At 44.2% G+C, this 21,939-nt stretch overlaps 1 protein-coding gene across 1 annotated transcript; it reads left to right on the plus strand.

Moving 5' to 3' along the window:
• Positions 1-2,850: 2,850 nt before the first annotated feature.
• On the plus strand, positions 2,851-20,752 carry ADSL (adenylosuccinate lyase). The gene is made up of 13 exons (XM_075428484.1): positions 2,851-3,080; positions 7,540-7,743; positions 9,332-9,376; positions 10,152-10,231; positions 12,473-12,644; positions 12,950-12,996; positions 13,406-13,496; positions 14,334-14,403; positions 15,453-15,600; positions 17,057-17,147; positions 17,708-17,797; positions 19,864-20,040; positions 20,610-20,752. The coding sequence occupies exons 1-13, from the start codon at positions 2,925-2,927 to the stop codon at positions 20,694-20,696; spliced, it is 1,458 nt and encodes a 485-aa protein (XP_075284599.1). The 5' UTR covers positions 2,851-2,924; the 3' UTR covers positions 20,697-20,752.
• Positions 20,753-21,939: the final 1,187 nt, after the last annotated feature.

The following is a 21,939-nucleotide window of genomic DNA, read 5'->3' on the forward strand; positions in this document are numbered from 1 at the left end:
TCTGTAAAGGGGGGGTGACAATAATACCTACCTCACAGGGGTTTTGTGAGGATCAACTAGTGCTTTAAAGATAAAAAGCATGATAGGAGTATCATGAGGTTTTTACAGCAAGATCATTCATTCTTTTTACATTGTTTGCTTGTGTGGAGGGAGATAACCTTTTTTTAATTATTATTATTATTATTAAAGCCATCAGACACTCTGTCCTAAGTAATAGAAGTTGATGGAGATTCAGTTACTCGTACTCCTCCTCTGTCTTGATGCCAGTTTCCCGGCTCTTCTTTACATAGTCATGCCAGTGTTGCTATAGGTCACACATCGTACTTTTAGATAAGCTTCAGACTTCACTGAAGTACTTTGAGCTTGTTGCTTCTTTCACCGGATCACCAGATCGGAATCAGTTTGTGTAATTTTCCCCTGGCTTTAGATAGTATTTTTGGTAATGTCATCCTTCAAGTAGACACATCTTTTCCTGCCATCAGGAAGGGGAGGTGGTGGTGTGTAGTTCCAGAGAGGGGACTCTGTGATATGAAGAACATTGCCACTTTGTGCTGCTGCTCCAGGGATGAAGTGCAGAGTAGCTTTCTGTTTCCTTCCCTGAATTCATTTCAGTGTGTTACCAGTGACACTTCAAATGCAGTGTCTCTTCCTGTCCACAATACAAAAAAGCCATCACCTGCCAATAAAACTTAGAAACAGAGGGAATGACAGTAGATGCTGCTTGTGTGTATGCCTTACAGCTCTCCCGGAGTGTCTCTGGGAGGGTGGTGGGGGAAGAGGTCTTTGCTGGGTAAATCCCAGAGCTGTCAGGGAACCTCTGCTACTTTTGCCCCTCTTCAGTCACATGGTCGCTGTTTTTTCTTTCTTGGATGTGCGTCTCAGGGATGTGCACGTGAGCCCATGCCTTTTGGAATTTGGCCTTTGAAATATCAAGAACATGGTTTCTGTATCTGAAACCTTCCTATCTGACACTCCCTGCTCTTCCCTGTCCTGCGTTGCTCCCCGTGGCCTTAGGAGCACCTCTCCGTTGCCGTATGCCACCCTCTCCATCTCTGCCAGTACTCACGGTAAAATGGATACAGCGATTCTGCAGAGAAAGAAGCCGAAATAGTGCATGTGCGCCTGCAGGACTTGCACGCATACGTATCTTGGGTTTCTGCTGCACCCTGTCTAAAACATGCAGAATATCTGACGCGCGATGCTTTTCCTTTCTCATCTAGAAAGCAGAACAAACAGCAGTTTGACTCTGCTGATGGTAATTCTGTAATGTTTACTTTGAATTAAATGCTAAGTATTTTCCCCAAAGTACCAAAAAAACCCCACCTTCTAACTAAAGTAACCAAATATAACCTTTCTGGGGGCGGGGGGGGGGGGGGGAAGAGCAGTGATGGGGGAGTGCTCTGATCTTTTTTTTTTAATCTCCGCCACTTGGATGGAGATACAAAATGCTGCTTTGAGTTCCACAAGCTTAAGGGATTATGTTTACAAAGGTAAATGCCTTCTACCTGTTCAGGAAACTGGCTAATGGTGGGCATCAGATGTCTGGCGAGTTTTTCTTCCTTGCAAACAAGTAATGGGAGAAAGGGTGTGTCTGGAAGAGAAGTGGAGAAATAGAGATTCAGTTCATCTAGTCGTCTTGGTAAAACAATGCCGCCTTCCCCTCTCCTGACAAAATGGAGGGAGGCGGTTGCAGAGCAGGAAATGGGCGATGTCCAAAATGGCTGGATTAGAAAAGGCAGCTTTTCTACTTTGCACATAAATAGGTAACAGGAAGGTACAGCTGAAGTCCTCTTGCCTGAAACACTGTCCCCCAGAAGCAGATGTCGTAATAATAAAAGTAGTGGCTGTGTGTATATGGATGCTATTTGCAAGTTACCTGTAAGTGTTTATTTTTTCTTATACTTGAAACGGCTTCCTTTACTAAACTCTGACCGGAGCTCTGGTTTCTCCCCTCCTTCTCTCGTATGCAGTAACGAAAGATTCGGGACAAATGGGGGGGGACACACGTAGAGGAGATGACACAATGTCTTTGCATATCCAGGTTTCGTCTTAATTTCCATCCCGTATGCTCGCAGAAGTTTGAAGTTGCAAAGGGTTTTCCATGGACACAGAAACTCGGCACTTTAGAAGGTGCTTGTGTATGGCTGGCTGCCCCCCTTCTCCTCCTTTTCTATATTTTTATTTTACTTTTAGTATAGTGGTACTTAAAATCACTGGTTCACTTAAAAAGAGAAAAAAACCAACAGTAAAATGTTTAAACTCTACTAATGTACAAATAAGCTGAAATGTTGCATTTTATGTGTATTTTTGCCATAGCAGGTACTGTATTTCTCATGCTGGATTTAGAGAAAAAAAAAAGAAAAAAAAAACACAAACAAAAGGGTGATGTTTTATTGGAGTGTGACAAGTTAAGAGTAATAAGGAATTAAGTCGTCGTCATTTCATTGAAACTGAGAGATGGTGTAATACTTATATAAGTTTTCTGAAGGTTTTTTGGGCTTTTAAACAGCTTTTTTTGTTTTTATTTTTATTTTTTGAAAGATATGATTGTATTATGTGCAACTCAGTTGCTTACATTATAACTACAAAATATTTTTGGGTTCCTGGAAAACAAAAAAAAAAAAAGAAAAAGACTAATAAATGTGTTTGGCTGCTAAGCATTTACCACTGGTGTTTTCATCGCGTTTCTTCTGCTGCTCTGCCCCCGCCGCCATCTTCGCTCCCCTCGCCCCGCGCGCGGCCTCCGCCCGCCAGGGGGCGCCGCCTCCCCAGCGCTGAGCCCGCGGCGCCGCATTCTGCGCCGGGGGCGGGGTTCCTCGCGACAGCGGGGCGGGGCCGCCGCCCGCCCTTTTCCCCCCGCTGCCGGCGGGCGTCCCGCCCCGGGCGCCCGTGGTATCGCCGCGTCTCCCCGCGCCGCCGCTGCCATGGCGACCCCCGGCGCCGCGGAGGACCCGCTGGCGCGCTACCGCTCCCCGCTGGTGTCGCGATACGCCAGCGCCGAGATGGGCTTCAACTTCAGCGAGAGGAAGAAGTTCGGCACGTGGCGCCGCCTCTGGCTCTACCTCGCGCAGGCAGAGAAGGTAACGGCGGGACGGGGCTGCTGAGGGGAGGGCGGCCCGGGGAGGGGGGGGGGGGTGCTGCCGCGGCCCCGTCCCGCTTCCCGTCAGGGCTCTGGCGGGGGACGGCGGGTGCGAGGGGCGCGGCGCTCCTCGGGTGTCCCGCCCGGCGTGAGCTGCCTCTGGGGAATGGGAGACTGAGCGGCGGGCGGGAGAAAACCGACCCCGGCAGTCTCCCGCTGCCTGCTGGGGGGGGGTGGGGTGGGGTGGGAATGTGGTGGTGCGAGGGCGGTCTTCTGCCGTCCTCCGCGTACCTGTCACCCCCCCCAGCAAATCACCTCCTCTTGTCCCGTGCCCTCCCCACTGCACTTTTGCCTTTTTTGCGAAATGGGTTCTGCAAAAGCTTTGCTAAGCAGTTTTCTGGGGGTGGGGGGGGGGGGTGGTTGCCTCCCGAGCAAACATCGGTGCCCTTCGCCAGCGCCGGGCTGTTTGCTCTGGGGGGCTGTGACCGACGGGCCCTGCTCCCGCCTGCAGTCCGGTCGCTGTCGGCCTGCGCCAGCCGCACCGCCCCGCGCGTCTGCAGCCAGCTGTGCTTAGACAGCCCTCGTTTCTGAGACCGGTTTGCTTTTGGCCGAAGCGAGCAGAATAGCTACCCCAGAAACACTTAGCAGACATTTCTGACAGGCTACGTGCCATAAAAAATAAACAGCAAGTAGCACAAAAGACTGGTATCAATTCAGCCACTGGGAAGCAGCGGCTGAGAGTACGTCCATGTGATGGCAAGCTGTGGTGTTAGCAGAGCCCATAGAGTTAAATGTTTTTAAAACATAGTTTAAGCTGAGCCTTATTGCTTTGATTTTGGTCCCAGTTAGGGGTATGTGTACAGCCCGTTGCTACTTCTTTGTTGAGACACAGCCGATTTTTAAGATGCACTAACTTCATTCCTTGTCACTGAGAGGAATTCCTCTTAGTTCTAAAATGTATCAGGTTTTTGACAGTGAAGAAGCTGTGACATGTTCCCGAAGAACAAAGGAAAAACCACACCAAGCCACCCTGCCTTCTGACAAGATAGCTTTGGCTTTCAGACTCCGTAGTTGCCCATTTGTTTTGTACAGAGTCCTTCCATTTTCACAGCACTGGGAGCGTTAGGGAGCAATCCGAGCACTCGGGCTGTTTGTTACTATTAGTGCAAGGGCAGAGAAGCTCCGTGCTGGAGAATGAACAAGCAGTGCACGGTGCTGTTAATGTGTTTCTTCTCCATTCAAGAATCATACCACTACAGCTGCCTCATTGATAGCATGCTGCACTAAATGTGAGGTTTTAGAAGCTGAAGATGTAATTATACAGCTGTGTTAAATGGGAGTTGTCTTCTGAAATACCACGTGCTAGGTATTGTCACAGCTGAGGTGCTGGAGCGAGCAGGCTGCAAACCTCATCTAGCACAGGAAGCGTCAATACCAAGAGCGCATGCTGAAGGACCTTTGTATGTTGAAAGCATGATAATTTAAACAGTCTTATCAATTCTAGGAGGTAATCATCACCTTTTCTTCTGTTCGAGAACCGAACACATAATTTGCCCAACAAGAGAAAGCAAGCTCCTGAAAGCACCAGTGTGAGACTTCTAGGTTTCCCCTCCCAAGCCCTGAACTTGAGGTTCCCCCTGTCTGTTGACCCTTGCATTCCCTCCTATTGCCAGCACAGAGTTATGTTCCCAGAAAGCAGAGGCAGGTCTTGCAATTTCTTGAGCACCCTTTTCATAGTGGGAAGAGGGAGATTACTATTTTTATCTGTCTCCTCGTTCCAGAGGAGTTTGTCTTCTGATGTCAGCTCTGGACTGAAAGAGGAAGAGGCAGCTACTTTCAGCACCTGTTAGCTCTATCAATGATCAGTTAGTTACAGATACAAGCAATTTCCTCAGGTTCCTTATTGAAGATACATAGTATTTCTTTTGGGGCTCATTTTAAAAAAAAAAAAGTAATGAATGAACTATGGGCACTATTTAATCCAGTACTTATCCTCGCTTTCAAGCCACTTATATGTTGCTTCTCCAGTCATCCTTATTGAAGATATGCGATATTTCTTTTGGAGTGCGCTTAAAAAAAAAGAAATAATTAACTGTGGGCAATACTGATTCCTGTTTTGTAGTAAATCAGAATATTAAGAAGATTTAACCATAGGTTTTCTGAAAGCTACAGGCAAGTAGTAAAAGAGGGGACATGCAGTTTAGTGACGAAGTTATAAGTACAGGGCCGGGTGAGTAGTTTCAATACTCACGCTACTTAGGGGAGAGATTTTTGAGTAGTCCACTTGGAATACGCGAAATATGAACTGAAAGTTATTTCACTGGAAACTGGATTAGACAGAAAATCTCTACAGTTTGTATTTTGTTCCTTACAGCAGGCAATAACAGAAGTTTGAAAGAGGAGACTCAGCAAAATGAGTGATTAGTATGAGAGAGCTCCTGAAACTAATCTTTTTCTCAACTGACAGTAGTTAAAGTTTGGGTTAAGAGCTGAAGTGTGTGAGTTCATACCCATCCTACAACTCTAGTTTATTTTTTTGACATAAATTAATTTGTATTATGATAACTTTATTGATACCTCATTTTTTTTTCTTTCTAATCCTGAACTCTTGGCCTAAAAATGTGTTATTTAGAAGACAAGTACAAATTTCATGGAACTCTTCCTTCTAGTAGAAGTAACTTTGGCATCCTGCAGCATCAAACTGACTAATAAAATGTTTTGCACATGTAGAATCTGAATGTTGTCTGCCTGTAGTAGCTCCCAATCTAATTTTTTTGTCCAGTTTAAGTTTTGGTATTTTTCTGTTGTATGTTCTTTGTTGGAGGAGAAGCCTGGTGTTCTCATTCTGCTTGCAGGAGACATTCCATATCATCTGCCTGGATTGCTCTGCCCTTTAGGAAGAGAGGTGAATGAACAGTCATAGTTGTTACAGTGGCACATCCAAGTGTTGGAACAGCCTCAGAGGAAGGACACCTTAAAAACACAATCCAGAGAGTGCATCACTGACCTGTAGTTTCTTTGGAGAAAACCCTACGGTATTCCTCAGGTAGTTTTTCTGCTTAGTTTTCTTAGGTGGAGAGGTTTGAAGGACATCCAATCACTTTCCTCCAGAGGTACTGTCAACATCAGCAAAAACTTGTAGGGAAGAGGCCTCACATCATGCCTGGGGGCGCATGAGAACAGCATTTGCCTTGGCGCTGCCATACCTTGCACGTATTCCTATGACAAACAGGCCCTTTTCCCGGGGATTACGTCTTTCCTTTCTGTATGGCTGTCAGTGACTGCATGCCGTGGTCAGCTTTCCCCAGCACAACATGGATGCATGAATAAGGCACGAGATTTTAATCTGGGCACAAGACTGTATTGCCTGATGAGTTGCCTGTGTGCTTCCAGGCAGTTACGGTCTGCGTCAGCACACCTCAGAGACAGCAGTCTAGGGCCAGGTGCTTTTTCTCATTCATACGGGCACTCATGGCTGTGCATACACTTGCAGCATCATGTTTTAAGTTGTGTGGGTACTAATTATCTGATGAGGACCTTGAAGACACGTCTGCTTCACTCGCTGTCTTCTCTAGTTCCAGATTCCACACCTGCAAAACACTTTTTTAGTCAGTTTGATGCTGAACAGAACCAGCTTTTGAAATATTTTGTGTCATTGAAGCTTCCTGGCTGGTGACTTCTTATGACTAATGTGCAAGACAATAACATTTTCATTTGGAAAAGGCAGTAATGCCAAGTTCATTGTGAGACTTTTAAACTCTTGGTGTCAGGAAAAGCCATTTTTCTCAGCTTAGTTATCTTGTGCAAGAGTTATACCAGTGTATAGTTCTGTGGTTTGATATCTTACTCTGTTTGTAAGTCAGCTTGCTGAAAAAGTTAAGCAAATGTTTTTTAACATGAATTAGGAGCGTTTATCTCCTGCTTCCAGATCAAGTAACTAATTTCCCAAACTTCCAGATTCAGACTGACATGAAGTATTTTAGGACTTTTGGAAAGGTACAAATATGTGTACATTCCCGTATGTTCTAAGTCTGCTGTTTGCAGTCCTGTAGGTCTAGTTGTGGTCCAAAGAGTTCTTCCTGACACAAACTATCTTGTCACACGGTACCTGGATTGTACCCGCCCAAAGGGTAAATTTCATTAATAGAATTTAAAACTATACTATTTTTATATCACTTTTCCCCACGTGTCTAACTTTTGTAGTTGTCCCAGGGCTGTTACATGATTGAGGAAAATATGAAGCCCGAGAGGAACATCTAAGCATGAATGCTGTCCTGTCGTATTGGAAAAGGTTGGACAACCCTAGAGTGAAAGCGCTTGCTGTTACAGCTCTTGATTATGCCAAATTGCCACGCTTCCGTGAGATGTCACATGGGAGTAAATTGTCTAAACAGCTTCTGCCTCAGTTTGCGCTGTCTTTTAAAGACAAAAAGAAATAGAAAGTTCTTTTCCCCTTGCAGTCACTTGGGCTTCCTATCACAGATGAGCAGATACAGGAGATGGAAGCAAATCTGGACAACATTGACTTCAAGATGGCAGCAGACGAAGAGAAGAAGCTGCGTCACGATGTGATGGCCCACGTTCACACCTTTGCCCACTGCTGTCCAAAAGCTGCAGCCATCATTCACCTTGGAGCAACTTCCTGCTACGTAGGGGATAATACGGTAATATAATATGTTCAATTTCCTGCCTGTAGAGCTGGGCGAAACAAAGCTACAGTTGCTGACTTGATAGCTCTTTATAAACTTTTCTTTATTAAATAATATTAAATAGATTTTTCAGATGTTTTCATTAGTTTTACCGTTGAAGTTCATTCCCCTTTACCCTAGCTACCCTAGGAAGGCAAGCTCCTCTTGCCTTTTTTCTTCTGATATGAAGAAAGATCTGTCTGGAAGCTGACTGCTCTGCTTGCATGTTAAATATTCAAGGAGAGAAAAGATTGTGAGTTGCAAATGCATGCAGTAACATGTGAACTGTCAGTTATGCCAACAAGACAAGAGTTCCCTGACTTACAAACCCAGGCCACTTTAGATATACGCAGCCCATGAGCTTGCAGCTGCTGCTGGGAACCCCTGTATTAATTCAAGGTAAATAAAGTGGCCAAGAGAATGGAGAAGTGTGTTAAGTGAAGAAGGAAGTACCACCGTTCTACAGAACTGCAAAATATTCATTAAAATCCTGTCTAAAACTGAGTGCAAACTAAAGCCTAATGAAGAGCTACTGTCGAGTCCAGCGGAGGGCTACGAGGATGATGAGGGGACTGGAACATCTCCCCTGCGAGGAGAGCCTGAGGGAGCTGGGCCTGTTCAGCCTGAAGAAGAGAAGGCTGCGAGGGGACCTAATAAATGTTTATAAATATCTGAAGGGTGGGTGTCAGGAGGATGGGGCCAGACTCTTTTCAGTGGTGCCCAGTGACAGGACAAGGGGCAATGGGCACAAACTGAGGCACAGGAAGTTCCGTCTGAACATGAGGAAGAACTTCTTCCCTCTGAGGGTGACGGAGCACTGGAACAGGCTGCCCAGGGAGGTTGTGGAGTCTCCTTCTCTGGAGATATTCAAGACCCGCCTGGACAAGGTCCTGTGCAGCCTGCTGTAGGTGACCCTGCTTTGGCAGGAGGGTTGGACTAGATGACCCACAGAGGTCCCTTCCAACCCCTACTATTCTGTGATTCTCAGTGTATATTGCTGTTCCCCTGTGTCCAAGTCATTGCAGCTTCACAACCGCTTTTGTCGCATGAGAAGCTGCTGCATGAGTATTTTTTCCCTACTCCTATGCAAGTCTGTTTGGCTTTTAGCTAATACCACTTTCCTTGTGACACTTGCACTTAGCTGTACCTCAGTCTTAAAAAAAGGAGTAAAGACAGCTGCTGCATGATCAGTCCACTTACTTTCCTGCTGTCTTTAGCCTACAGCACCTGCATTTTCCACCCAGGATGAATGATTTAGTCTGTCATTCCATGGGTGTCCCAAGTGTCTCAAAATAATCATCCATACCCAGTCAGTGGAAATGGATCGTCTTCTGCCCAGTATGCCTTTCTGTGGGTAGTATAGAAGGAGCAGTGATGCATATGACATTTTTGTCATAAGCAAGTTCACTGCAAGTTTTGGCAGAAGGAGGAATGCAGAGCTTTCATTTTAAAAAGAGACTTTTGAGCGGACAGAGCATATTTCAATTATCTGTGTTCTCTCAGAGAAGCCATTATGTCTGGTCCTTCAGACATGGCCCAAACTTCCTTTCTTTGCTTCTTTCAGGATCTGATTGTCCTCCGTGATGGGTTTAACCTGCTACTACCCAAGGTGAGAAGGCAGTTGTGCAGAGTGTCTCAGAAGTGGGCAGCGCTGATGTGCTGTGGAATAGCCTGTGTTTAACTTGGATTTTCCTAAACCTTGCTGGGAAGCTAGGAGGAGCTGTCTGTCTGGGTTATTCTCACGAAAGTGAGCAGTTATCTTCCTTGCCCTTCTCAAGTCTTTCCCCAAAGCTTCTTTGCTCACTATGGGAATTATAAGCAACTCCGTCTTTATCTGTGCCACAGGTACTAGGTTCAGAAAACAACTGTATTGCTGTCAGGGTCAGCTTAGGGATCCCCTTGACTATTTTCCTAGGAGCGTGTCAGCATTCAATTTTCTGAGGTCAGATATAGTGGGAGTGTAGCGCAGTGTTGTCTATCTGACCTGAGTGTCTTCGCACCCAATCTGCCCTGGACTGTATGTGTGTCAGTTACAGCCCAAGCAGCTCTATTTCTGACCATTTCCAGGAATAAAGAAAATACTCAGGGATAAACCAACTGCAGGATTAGACAGGGCACAAGGACTAGACTAGTGTGAGCTGAAGTCCCAGCCACTCGTATCATCTCTTGCTTGAGTTTCATAGCAAGCAAAAGTTATATGCATGCCCTGAAAAAATGAAACATAACACATTCTACAATTAGAGGGGGTGTTCAAGCATTGCACAGTTGTTTCCCTCCCTTTTTTCTCACAATGTTGTTGTGCTTAAGCATGCTAGCTTCTGCTGTGGGTTTTGGTTTTTTTCTCTCTCATTCCACCTCTCTTCTATCCTTCCTGCATCCACCAGCTTGCAAGGGTGATCAGCCGGCTGGCCGACTTTGCTGAGAAGTATGCTGACCTGCCTACTTTGGGCTTCACTCACTACCAGTAAGTAGCTATCAGCCTTTGCTTTCATTTTGTCAGCTGTGCTTTGGTTAAATTGACTTCCTCCTGCTTTCTTTCATCCTTTTTTCCCCCATCTCTGACCAGTGGCAGTAGATACTGCTGGAAGTCATTAAGACATTGTTCGTGGTTCAGAAAAGGAGTATGTACCTAACTCCAGCCTTGTCTCAGGAAATTGAACTGTTTGCTTTGACTGGCTGTCAGCAGTTGTTCTAGCACAGCTTCATAAGGAGCGACTTCCTGGCGAACATACATGTGTATATTCTGGGCTATTTCAAAAAGCACGACTGGGAATTGCAATAAGCCTGTCTTCCAGTCACATTTGCTTGATGTTCATTTTTCTGTCAGTTAAGTTAGTTTCAACTGCAGCTTAGAAACGTTCGTTACTGGCTGTTGTTACTAAAGTTACTCTGTCACTATAGCTGAAGCTTCCTTCTAAAGTGATGATTCGGGATCTGTCAGTTTTCATACATCCTGTATGGATCCTTGGGAAGAATCAGAAACAGTTTCTTCTGTTCAACAGGATGATACTGTTTTCTCTCTCTTGGGAAACTTACACTTCTTGTGCAGCACTTCTGACATGACTGGTTTCAGGATAGGATAGAAGAGAGTATAGTATTTTTACGCAGACTACTGAGTCAAAGGACAATGAGATTTGGACAAGTTTGTTGTTGGCATAGATTAATCTGCTGCTTCATAAAGCTGGTTTGCTTTCAGAGGCATTAAACTGTACACCTTGAATTAAGCCTGGAGCTTCTACCCTGGTGATATGGAACACCAGAGCCAAGGAAATTAAGCACAGGTCATGTCAGGCTCAGTGTCCGGCACTTCAGAATTTCTCCCAAAGGAGGGTGAGAGCATCAGGTCAGGTCTCTGATTAGTTGTCTTGCTGTAGATGCCATGTCAGTTGCATCAGTTCTAGTCCTAGGTCCCTCTTCATCTACAGCTTTTCAGAGGAGTATTCTCTAGCATCAGTTTTATCTTCGCTTTTGGAATGAGTATAAAGGAGTGTTCAAGAAGTGTATGCAAGGCGAAGTCATAAAAACTGAGGTGAAGAAGTCATTGATACCTCAGCCTTTTCTGTGTCCTTTGTCAGCAGGACATCTGCCCCATTTATGAACTGGTCCGCGTTTTCCCTGGCCTTCCCTTTTGCTGCTTACCTTCTTGCAGAGGCCCTTCTTGTCGCCTTTCACATCCTACATCAGACTAAACGGCAGGTGGGCTTTGGCTTTCTTAACCCCATCCCTGCGCCCTTGGACAATTTCTTTGCATTCTTCCTGGATTGCCCATCCCTGCTTGCACGCCTTGCGTGCTTCCTTTGTATGTCTGAGCTTAGTCAGGAGCACCTTGTTCTTGTGCATGTGCTTTTCTGAAATAGTATAGAGGTTGTCTTTGGAGTTCACGTGGTTAACTTTAAATATTTCCACTTCTAGGCTCTGCTAATACTCAAAGCTTTTGCAGAGGGACAGTGTGGTTGAAGCTTGCAGATATTTGTTTCAAGGTGGAAGTCTTACAAAAGATGTTGACTAACAGTATTGTTAATGATTGCACGTTTGCCCAGAGGCTGAGGAATGCATTTTTATAATTAAAAAGGAACAGTCCCTTAGAGGAATCACTAAAAACCACAACGTGTACACAGGTGTTTCTGCACTGAGAAATTCATACCAGTGAGCTGTAAGATAGCCAGGATGCCCCCTATATGAGCAGAATTGGGGTGGGGGGTAGATGCACCCCCAGTTTTCGCCAGCCCTCCAGCTTCCCTCACAAGCAGCCAGAGCCCCAGGCACAGGAGCAGGGCTGCGGCCGGGACATTGTGTTTCTTGCGCGGGCTGAGGCTTTTCCACTCCACAGAGTCCTGGGACAATGCTGTGAAACCCATGTTAGATGTTCTGACTAGTGGGCCTCAGGTCACTTTTCTTTAAGACACTCTCAGAAGCTGTAGTAGTGAAACACCTTCAGACACCCATTCTCACTTATTTCCTAATCACCTAACACATACAGAAACTACAGTTACTGTTTTCTCTTGATGTAATTACATCTAATTCCTGAAAAGAATGATCACATCTTCAGTACCACTTACTGGTGTCTTTTTCATTTCTGCTCTGAGGAGTCAGAGAGACCAGCCTGCAAGGAGGCCTTAACAGTAGACTCAGCAGCAAAGTGTGTCCTTCTGGAGTTATTGTGCAAATTGTCAATGAGTCACTTTCTGTTCTTGGTTGTTTTCAGACCTGCACAGCTCACCACTGTGGGGAAACGCTGCTGCTTGTGGATTCAGGACTTGTGCATGGACCTGCACAACCTGGAGCGGGCTCGAGATGACCTGCGCTTTCGGGGTGTAAAAGGCACCACTGGCACTCAAGCCAGCTTCTTGCAGCTCTTTGAGGGAGACCATAGTAAAGTAAGTCAGACAGCCCAGGGCATAGGCTTGCAGTCTTGGTAATTCTCCCCTCTGGAACGCTTTTTTGTTTGGGGGAACATGGAGATTCCGGCATCAAATTCACAAGGGCACTGTGATTCCTCTGGGACCCACTGACAAGGCTGTGTGTGAAAGTGAGCAGAATTTGGGATGGAGGTGCTTCCCAGCAAGTAAAACCTTTGTTGACAGGAAACTGAGAAAAGCAAAGGATCCTTATTGCTGTTGCTGACCTTCCTGAGTTGTTACATTCTGAGCTCTGTTTGTTTTGTTTATTTCTTCACCCTGAGGTTGAAGAGCTGGACAGATTAGTGACTGAAAAAGCAGGATTTAAGCGGTATGTAACAAGCATGCTTACTCAGCTGTATTTGGTGTTATAAATGTGTGACTCCTGCTGTCCGTGTTGGCCCAGATTGCCCTAGCTGCCAAACTGACATCTGTGCTGCTTTTTACTTACCTCCCCTTGACATCTTCCATTCCCAATTGCAGCTTCTCGCAGGAAATTTCACCTCCTAAATAGGCCAATTCTGCTTGTCTCCCTGTCAAAACACGGCTGTCCATTTTTCCTCTGTTTTTCTCTCTCCCATTTGCATGCTGCCCCAAGAAACTGACAGCCCGCATCCAAAGTTGTTCTTATCAGGGGAGAACGACAGCCCTCCGCTTGAAGAGTCATGTCACTCCTTGCTCAGAGTCTTGCAGCACTGTTGTATCTGTCTGGAGCACTCAACTTCTGTGTTTATTTCTAGGGCTTACATGGTCACAGGGCAGACCTATAGTCGCAAGGTGGATATTGAAGTCCTGTCTGTGCTGGCCAGTCTAGGGGCATCTATACACAAGGTGAGCACCCTATTTGTACACATCTGGAAGAGGGGGAAACATTTTAGATCTTGAAGAGAAGGTGCTCTTGGTGCAGAATGCTTTTCTCAGGAAATATCAGTTGGTGTTCCTTGTTCAGCTTTTCTTTTTGTGATCATGTAAATTCACTGCTGGGTACATGCCTAGTAATTAAACCTCAAAGGTCTTAAGACAAGTGGCAAATATCAAGTTTGCTGAGCAGATTCTAAAATGGGTTAATAAATCCCACACCAGATATTAGTCTAATCTATGCTAAATTGATCCAATCAGAGTAAATGTCTTTCCTAGTGGTGCAGAGTTTTTAAATTTCACTGTTTGTGCCTCGCTAATTGCTTCTCTGATAATGATGTTATTCTCTCTGTCCTTGAGGATTCTTTTCATTGATTTATCTCTGTTCCCTCCCTCCTCCGTCTCTTGGGCTAAAGTGATCTGTGGTATTTTCTTCTGTTTTAGTTTTGTAGGCTGGCTAGTTCAGTGAGCACACATTATCTGTGTTTGCAAATCACTGTGTAATTTTGTTGTGCATTTGCAGTGTTCCCTCCTGGGCTGTCTTCCATTTCCTGCAAATACTTGCCCTTCATGGAGTCCTGTTGTGTTTTAATGCAGTGGACATGCTTTTTTCATAATATTTTCTTGACTGGGACTTTTAGGCCAGGAAGTATGATTGCAATGTCATTTTTTTTGTCAAATTTTTCACTGTCCCCGTAGTTTACTTCCCAGACATACATGCAAACAATTCTCCAAGAACACTAACAGGAGTATATATTGGTTGTATGTTAGTTTGGTTCTGTTTGTTAATTTCTTATGCTTTTTTTCTAGATTTGTACTGACATTCGTCTTTTGGCTAACCTGAAGGAGATAGAGGAGCCTTTTGAGAAAGATCAGATTGGTAAGGGATAGGAGACATTTCTTGGACCAATGTATATATCTTTTCATTTGTGTTGGTGCAGCCTGTTAAGCAAACTTAGAAATGTCACTGACAGGAGTTGCTTTAAATTAACTGGGGTTTGACATTGTTAGTATTTTGGGTCCTTTCTAAAGAAAAAGAAGGAAAAAAAGGAAAAAGAAAAAAAGCACTTTACCTAAAGGTTTCTGGATATTAAGTAATTAAAATCAGATTTGCATTCGTGCACTTACTGGGCTTGTGGGACGAGCAGAAGCAGTCATGTATGCCCCATTCCCCACAGAGGAAGATCTGGGTCTGAGGAGTACTTACTGTTTTCTGTTCCTCATGAAGCTGACTAGAGCTGTTGGTTTTCAGCTTGACTTGGCATTTTGGTCTTTATAAACAGACAAAATTGGAACAATGAAAGTAGGCTGGACACTTGCCAGAAGAATACCAGTGATGTGATTCTGACATAAGTGTAAGTGAAGAAGGAATGTAGAATTTTGGATCTTGGGTGGAAGAAAGTTCAGGCCCCCAAAATAGTTGCATAGGACTAAATCAGCAAATTAAGCCTTACTCGTATCTGTTACTTGAACCATGTTACATTCTTGGGACGGTTTTGTTATTCATTCACCAGAGCAACAGGCAGCAGCATACGTATCAGACTTCAGAGGACATCGTTATTGAGCAGATGGGGTCTTAAACATTGATAAAGTTGCCATGTGTAGCCTATAGAGATGTTGCTAAATACTGCATTAAAAAATAAGTCCATTTGTTCTTTTTATGTGGTAGTACTTCTTCTGTTTGCAGAATTGCAAAATGTCTTCTCACTTTTTTTCTCCCCGCGTTTGGATGTTTCTATTCTGAAGGGGAAGTGTGGTGGTGTCATTTTCTTTATTCCATTTTGTCCTTAGAAGATCATCATGTTTTGAGGCTTTAGTCAAAAACATGATTCCTGACACGTTTTTCTTCTCTGGGGGAGGACTCTCATGTCGTCTTCCTGAATCACTAGTTCTGCTGCCCTGTTTCCATTGCTCTTTCTTCTTTCACAGGTTCAAGTGCTATGCCTTACAAGAGGAATCCAATGCGTTCAGAACGCTGCTGCAGCCTGGCTCGACACCTGATGACTCTGGTGCTAGATCCCCTCCAAACAGCCTCGGTGCAGTGGTTTGAGCGAACGCTGGATGACAGTGCCAACAGGTTTGTTTAGATCATGCAATGCAGCAATTTCAGAAGGTCTTGTGCAGGAAGGTCCTTTGATATATTTAGAAAATACTGTTTTGAAACTAAAACCACAAGTTACCACCTTGATGAAAAGCAGTCTCAGTAGAATCTGTAGACTAAAAACTGGTTTCCTCTGTAAGATCAGATGAAAACTGTTAGGTTTTTTTAATGTCACGATCTTCTGCAAAGTAAATCAGCAAAGAGAGGGAGGGGTGCAGAAGCCGTGGTAATAAACTGCTCTCATAGTCTTCCTGTTTCAACAATATAGTGTAACAGTACTCACATTTCTCAGGTTTTCCTCCCTGTTTGTTTTGAATGTGGTTTTTCAGTCTGATCATCTTCACTTCTTAAAGAGTAATTCCCAAAAGGACTTTACTCCACAGCTGCCAATCTTGTTAAGAAAAGAGCTGCATAGGCAGCAGAAAACAATGTATATTTAAGAAATTGGATACTGGTTGATATGATGTGTTTATTTCCCAATAGCTACCAAGTGTTGAGAGATGGAATATTTAAAATTGTATTTGCACCTCATCTAATAGAAAAGGTCATTTGTCCACTTCAGAATTCAATTAAAAAATTCTGTGCCTTGGATTTTTCTTCTTAAAGCTATAGTGTTTTGAAAGGAGAGCAAGCCAGAGAAAATGCAATCAAGCTACAAAACAGCAAAGTCCTTCTGAAGACAGTGTCATAGAATTGGGGGCCTTAAACGTAGCACAACCTTCAAGTACTGGTATATTTTAAAAGATTACAGTTTAGAATGGGCCAGGCACTGCTGTCACAGATGGATGATACTGTAATTGCTGCATTGTGATGCAGAGCCTTTTGCCAGATACAGCTCAGTCCCCACTACTCCTCTCCTTTCCCTCCTTTCCTTTTTGTCGTTGCTTTTTGTCAGGAGCGTCCTCTGTGACCAGGAGCTGGTCTCTTGAAGGAAGCCCCCACCAAATGCGTGGGTCGATTTGGAAGTTCCCCACTGAGCACAGCCAGGCACAGCATCAGTGTGCAGTATGTCTTACTCCTGGAGGGTAGGATCAGTAGACAGGGAAACGTGAAACACATAGGGGAAGATACTTATGTGTTTGCTAGCTCTGTAAATTGCTGCCCTCTTTCCTAGCTATGTAATCATTGAATTATCTTGGAGCTTTCTATGTGTGCCTTCACCCCCTCTCCGCTGACGAAAAAACCAAAAAACCCTGAATCAAAAAAAACCTCCCTTCTCCCCAGCTTGAGAGCCACTGCTATAAGATGTTCTTTAGCTTTCCTGGTTGTGACGTATAAGCAACAAGAAGCACCAGTAAGGAGAACAGTTCCAGCTTTAGGGCCACAGTAATGCTATTTACAGAATTATGTACCGAAACTAGTGAGATGGACAGGAGATCGGCTGGAGCATGGCCTTTATTGCTAACTGGGGCCTTGGGTATGTGTTTCACAGGCGCGTCTGTCTGGCTGAGGCGTTCCTCACAGCTGACATCATTCTGAGTACACTGCAGAATATCTCCGAGGGACTTGTGGTATATCCAAAGGTAAAGCAGGAGATAATGTGTGCAGTGCTGCATCCTTGATAATGCTGCAACTATATCAAAGCGTATAAAAGTCCTCCCACTCTAAGGGATTACATTTTTATCTGTTAGTTCAAATGGTTTCTGAATTTTGCTGTCTGTTCTTGCTAGGTTCTCACTGTTTGCAGGACAGACATGAAAGGGTACTTGTTGAAGACAAAAGATAGTGAATTCAAAACTTCTCACAAAGGGTATTTTTCCCTGAACTACAGAATGGATCTCTATAACTTAGCATTAAAGGATACTGCCAAGACAGATCTCATACAGTCCTGTAACTTACATACACATTAAAAAAAAAAAAATTGTACATCTTTTGCACAGTAATGTCCCTTACAAGGTATAACTGCTAAGTATTATCTGCTTCAATACCTGGATTTCCAGAGCTAAGGTCAAAAAGAGAAGTTATCTTTGCATCATTGTCCAGTCCTGGAGATTCAAAGGGAGAAGAAAGCTTCACCAGGAGTCACAGTTGTCTGCATAATTTCTATAATGCTTTTTCCTTTTGTTTGTTTGTTTTGTTCAAGGTGATTGAGAGGAGGATCCGGCAGGAGCTGCCATTCATGGCCACAGAGAATATAATCATGGCGATGGTGAAAGCAGGGGGCAATCGTCAGGTACAAATGCAATCCAAAATACCTTTGTTCACTGCCTGGCTTTTGACTCCTGAGAAACAAACATATCTGGGCTCTTGTCCTGCCTGTCTCACCTTTCTTTGTTCTCCACCTGCTCCCACAGAGTTATTAATATCGCACTGGTGCTGCAAAGCCAGACTCTGCTCTCTGAGGAGAGAGCAGTTGTGGAGATCCGTATTTTGTGTTAGGAACACTGTGTGTTTGAGCTAATCTGGCTGGCTGTGCTGGAGAAGAGGGAGACCTATTTTTATATTAGACACTAGTAGGCGTTTTCCTTTTGTAAATGTTTGAAGGAACTTGGGACACAGGCCAGGCTTCTTTAAATGGAACGTGTTGGCGGTTGGCTACCTTGTAAATTAAAAGAATGAATCAGTGCTGTTAACGAAAAAGCAAGTAAGACCATTCTGAACCATTCATTCAGGTGTCACTCTTCCCTAATTCAGTATAGTGCTTTTTATTATTAGTTTTGTTTGTGGTCCTTCGTTCAGTTTTCTGTGTTCAAGCAAATTGAAATTAAATGTTTTCCTTAGTAAATAAATCCAGCCATAATTAGATTATATTTCCTCATCATTTAATTTCACAATTCAGCTTAAAACTGATAACCAAATTTACATCTTAATAAACCAGCATCTTTTCACTTACCTTCAGATAGTAATTTTTCCTTCTATGATTATTTCCACATCAAGGACAGAAGTTAAACTTGCAATATAGTAAAAACGGTAGGGTTTGTTAGAAGCTTTGAGCAGGATATGTTGTTCTAGTTCTCCGAAACGCTTGTGGCAACTCGCCCATGATATTAGTCAGGAAATATACTTTTTCCTCACCCCCACCCCCCCCCCGCCCCCCAATGTTTGTCACTGGGTCAGTCAGTAAGCTTCCAAACTAAATGTATTAAGGGTCACGTCATGTGGATAAGTTTCATTATCTTTTCAGCTGGTTCTCTCTCTAAAGTATCCCATACTTACTTAAACAGTTCTCTCTGTTTTGGTTAGATTGAAGAGTGAATTTCATTTGTGTTTGTTACTGGCCTGCCTTCTTTCTGGTGCTGTTTAATTACACATCTAGAGAGTTTAGTACACTTATAAAATCTGTTCTTATTCACATTAGTATGTTCTGTTTTCATGTGCTGGGAACTCTGGAACAGGACATTTTCTGTGTTTTCCCACCTCATAGCATAGAAACTCACTTCCTTTCCCCACTACTAAACAGCTCCCTCCTCTAAACATCCAGAAGACAGATCTGCTCACCTGAGGCAGGTCAGTGCTGGAGCAAGATGGCATTTGGATGGAGGAAACAAGGAACGGGAGATTATTTTCCTCCTAACTGAAGACAGGTCAAGGATAATACTTTGGAGGAGAAGATCTACAGGGCTGTGAATGCAACCACATGACAGTATTTTAGGGCCAGCATGTCCACATCTGATTTTGCAGGTGGTCACTGACTACAATTGGGTTCCCTTGGTTATGTAGATCGATTCCACAGGAAGTCAAGGGATTAGGAATTCTGTTAGAAAAATCATTATAAGGGTTTTGCCAGTCTTGGTGCCATGTGAGGGTTCTCTGGGGGAGAGAGTGTCTTAAGGCCCTCGCGTTTGTGAGGGGGTTTTTTCCCTTCAGTCTGTCCATATGTAAGCCATGGTAGTCTCACTGCTTAAGTTGGACAGGTTCCTTCCTTCTCCAAGTCTGTAGATGTTTTACATTGTTTACAACTGAAAAAAATCCTATAGTGACTCCTAAGAGTATTTGGGTAATTTGAGGAAGTGTAAAGGATTCCAGTGTCATAAGTTTGTGGTATAATTGAACAGGGAACATATGTGTCATTGAGACTGTTTTAGCCTCAAAGGGCAGATGTGGAAAGATGAAGAAAATCTGGTTTTCATATAGCGGTATAGGAGACATTGCAGTCCAAGCTGTGTCTCATTTGTATGCTTCCAGTGCAGTATGCTCTGGTGTTTCTCCCTTCCACACAAGTTAGTGGGATGAACATGTGCTGTCAGTAGCAATGGAACGACTTTTTCTTTTCCCCTCCTCTTCCGCCTGCTCCTACAGGATTGCCACGAGAAGATTCGTGTTCTCTCCCAGCAAGCAGCTGCTGTTGTGAAACAGGAAGGGGGTGATAATGACTTCATTGCCCGTGTCCGTGCTGATCCTTACTTCAGCCCTATCCATAAACAACTCGAAAGCCTGTTGGATCCCTCCTCCTTCACTGGACGTGCTCCTCAACAGGTAAAGTAGTGGAAAGAGGCTACGGGTGCTATGGGTTGTAATGCAATGTGTTGTTTAATCCTACGTCCTTTTGTATGCCAGAGAGTGTACATACTGTGAACCTCTGCCCATACTACTAAGGCAGACACATTTCTCTCTTTTTTTTCCTTGGCTTTCTTGTTTTTCTTCCCTGTGGGCTTCACCCTGGACACATCAGACTGCCGGGTGTCTCTGTGAAACAAGAGACAGGCCTCAAGATGCATCGGGGAAGGTTTAGATTGGATATTAGGAAAATTTTCTTTGCTGAAAGGGTTGTAAAGCATTGGAAGAGGCTGCCCAGGGAAGTGGTCCAGTCACCATCCCTGGAGGCGTTCAAAAAACATGTAGATGTGGCACTTGGGGACATGGTTAGCAGGCATGGTTGTGTTGGGTTGACGGTTGGACGTGATGATCTTGGAGGCCTTTTCCAACCTTAATGATTCTATGATTCAATGAAACAGAGACCCCAGGGAGATAAGCAGGTCTGAATGGGGAGAAGCAGCCAAGCCCTTTCTTTTGCAAATGTTCTCTTTCCCATCTTTCTTGAACAGGTGGCAAAGTTCCTGGAGGAGGAGGTTCGACCAGCGCTGATTCCATACCAAAGCAAGATGGGTGGGAAAATTGAGCTGGCACTTTAGGTATATTCTGCAAAGGTGTGTGGGAACAGGGAGATAATAAAAGCCTTATTGAACCAGGTCTGTTTACTGTGTCATGTTATTTTGGTTCTCTGCAGTACATTTAACCCCCAGAGCTTACAGCTGCCTTGATTCCAGATGCTGCTTTTCATTCTCTGCTGTTGAATCGAGCCTCCATCTATTGTGTGCTGAGTTACTGAGAAATGCTTGATTGTGACAAGGTAACTTTATCACAGTACCTTTCGCTGGCCCCTTATAGAGCACTGCTGGCTGTTTAAAGAGCAATGCCAGGTGCATTGATTGACACCAATCTATGACTTGTTGAAGAGCAGGGGGGAGAGGAACTGCGCTCACTCCCATTTCCATCTTAGCCATCTGCTCTTAAACTTTCTCCACAGGTGTCTGAAAAGATGATAAAAGCTTGTCCTGGTTTTCAGATACTGTGATCTGGGCAGCAAACAGGCCAAAAAAATCAGGAATAATGAAAGGAAGAGACCATGGAACACCTTGGTTTATCAGACTGGTGGTCCTTCAGTGCTCCCTTGCTGGTTTAATACTATACCTGTGGCTCTGTAGTCTGAAAATCAGAGTTACAGGTGTGGGTTAGGAACCAGCCATTGTGACTTCTCCAGGTCCTTTGCTGTAGGTGCTTGGTAGTAAATGGCAAGTGGAATCTGGCATGTGAAAGTCGTTCTCTACTGCAGGTAAGTTTTGTCTGATAAGGAAAGAAAAAAGATGTTGGAATTCATTGGATGCCAGAGAAATCCAAGAGCTTTGGTCGTATTTCTGACCCTGACAGCTCTGTTTGTAATGTCTATGCTTTACCGGACGTGCCGTACTGGACCAAACTCTTCTCCCTTTGACTTAACCTGGAATGATTCCCTTACCTCTTCTTCCAGTGTTCTTACATTACAGCCTACTCCTTTTGCCTGAGTGCAATAAAAAGTTCCCTTTTACCTCTGTTATGTTATTCAGACTCAGAGATGACATGATCAGAATTACTCAACTCTTTTTTTTCCAAGTGTGATTGCTGGAGAGAATTAAGGAAAGCAGAACTAATTGAAAGAAGCTACCTGCTCTCCTTGAGGCCATCACTGTTTAAAGAGAATTTCAAAATACAGTGTTTTAATGAGGCTTGCCTATATAAAGTAGTCAAAGAAGTGGGAAGCTTCAGGCCATGATCTCCCCTTGTCTAGATTGCTCTGGCTTTACCTTGCTTCTAGACTGCAGCATTCAAAACGTCTCA

The sequence above is a fragment of the Opisthocomus hoazin genome, chromosome 8 (assembly GCF_030867145.1).
Source record: "Opisthocomus hoazin isolate bOpiHoa1 chromosome 8, bOpiHoa1.hap1, whole genome shotgun sequence".
Classification (NCBI taxonomy): domain Eukaryota; kingdom Metazoa; phylum Chordata; class Aves; order Opisthocomiformes; family Opisthocomidae; genus Opisthocomus; species Opisthocomus hoazin.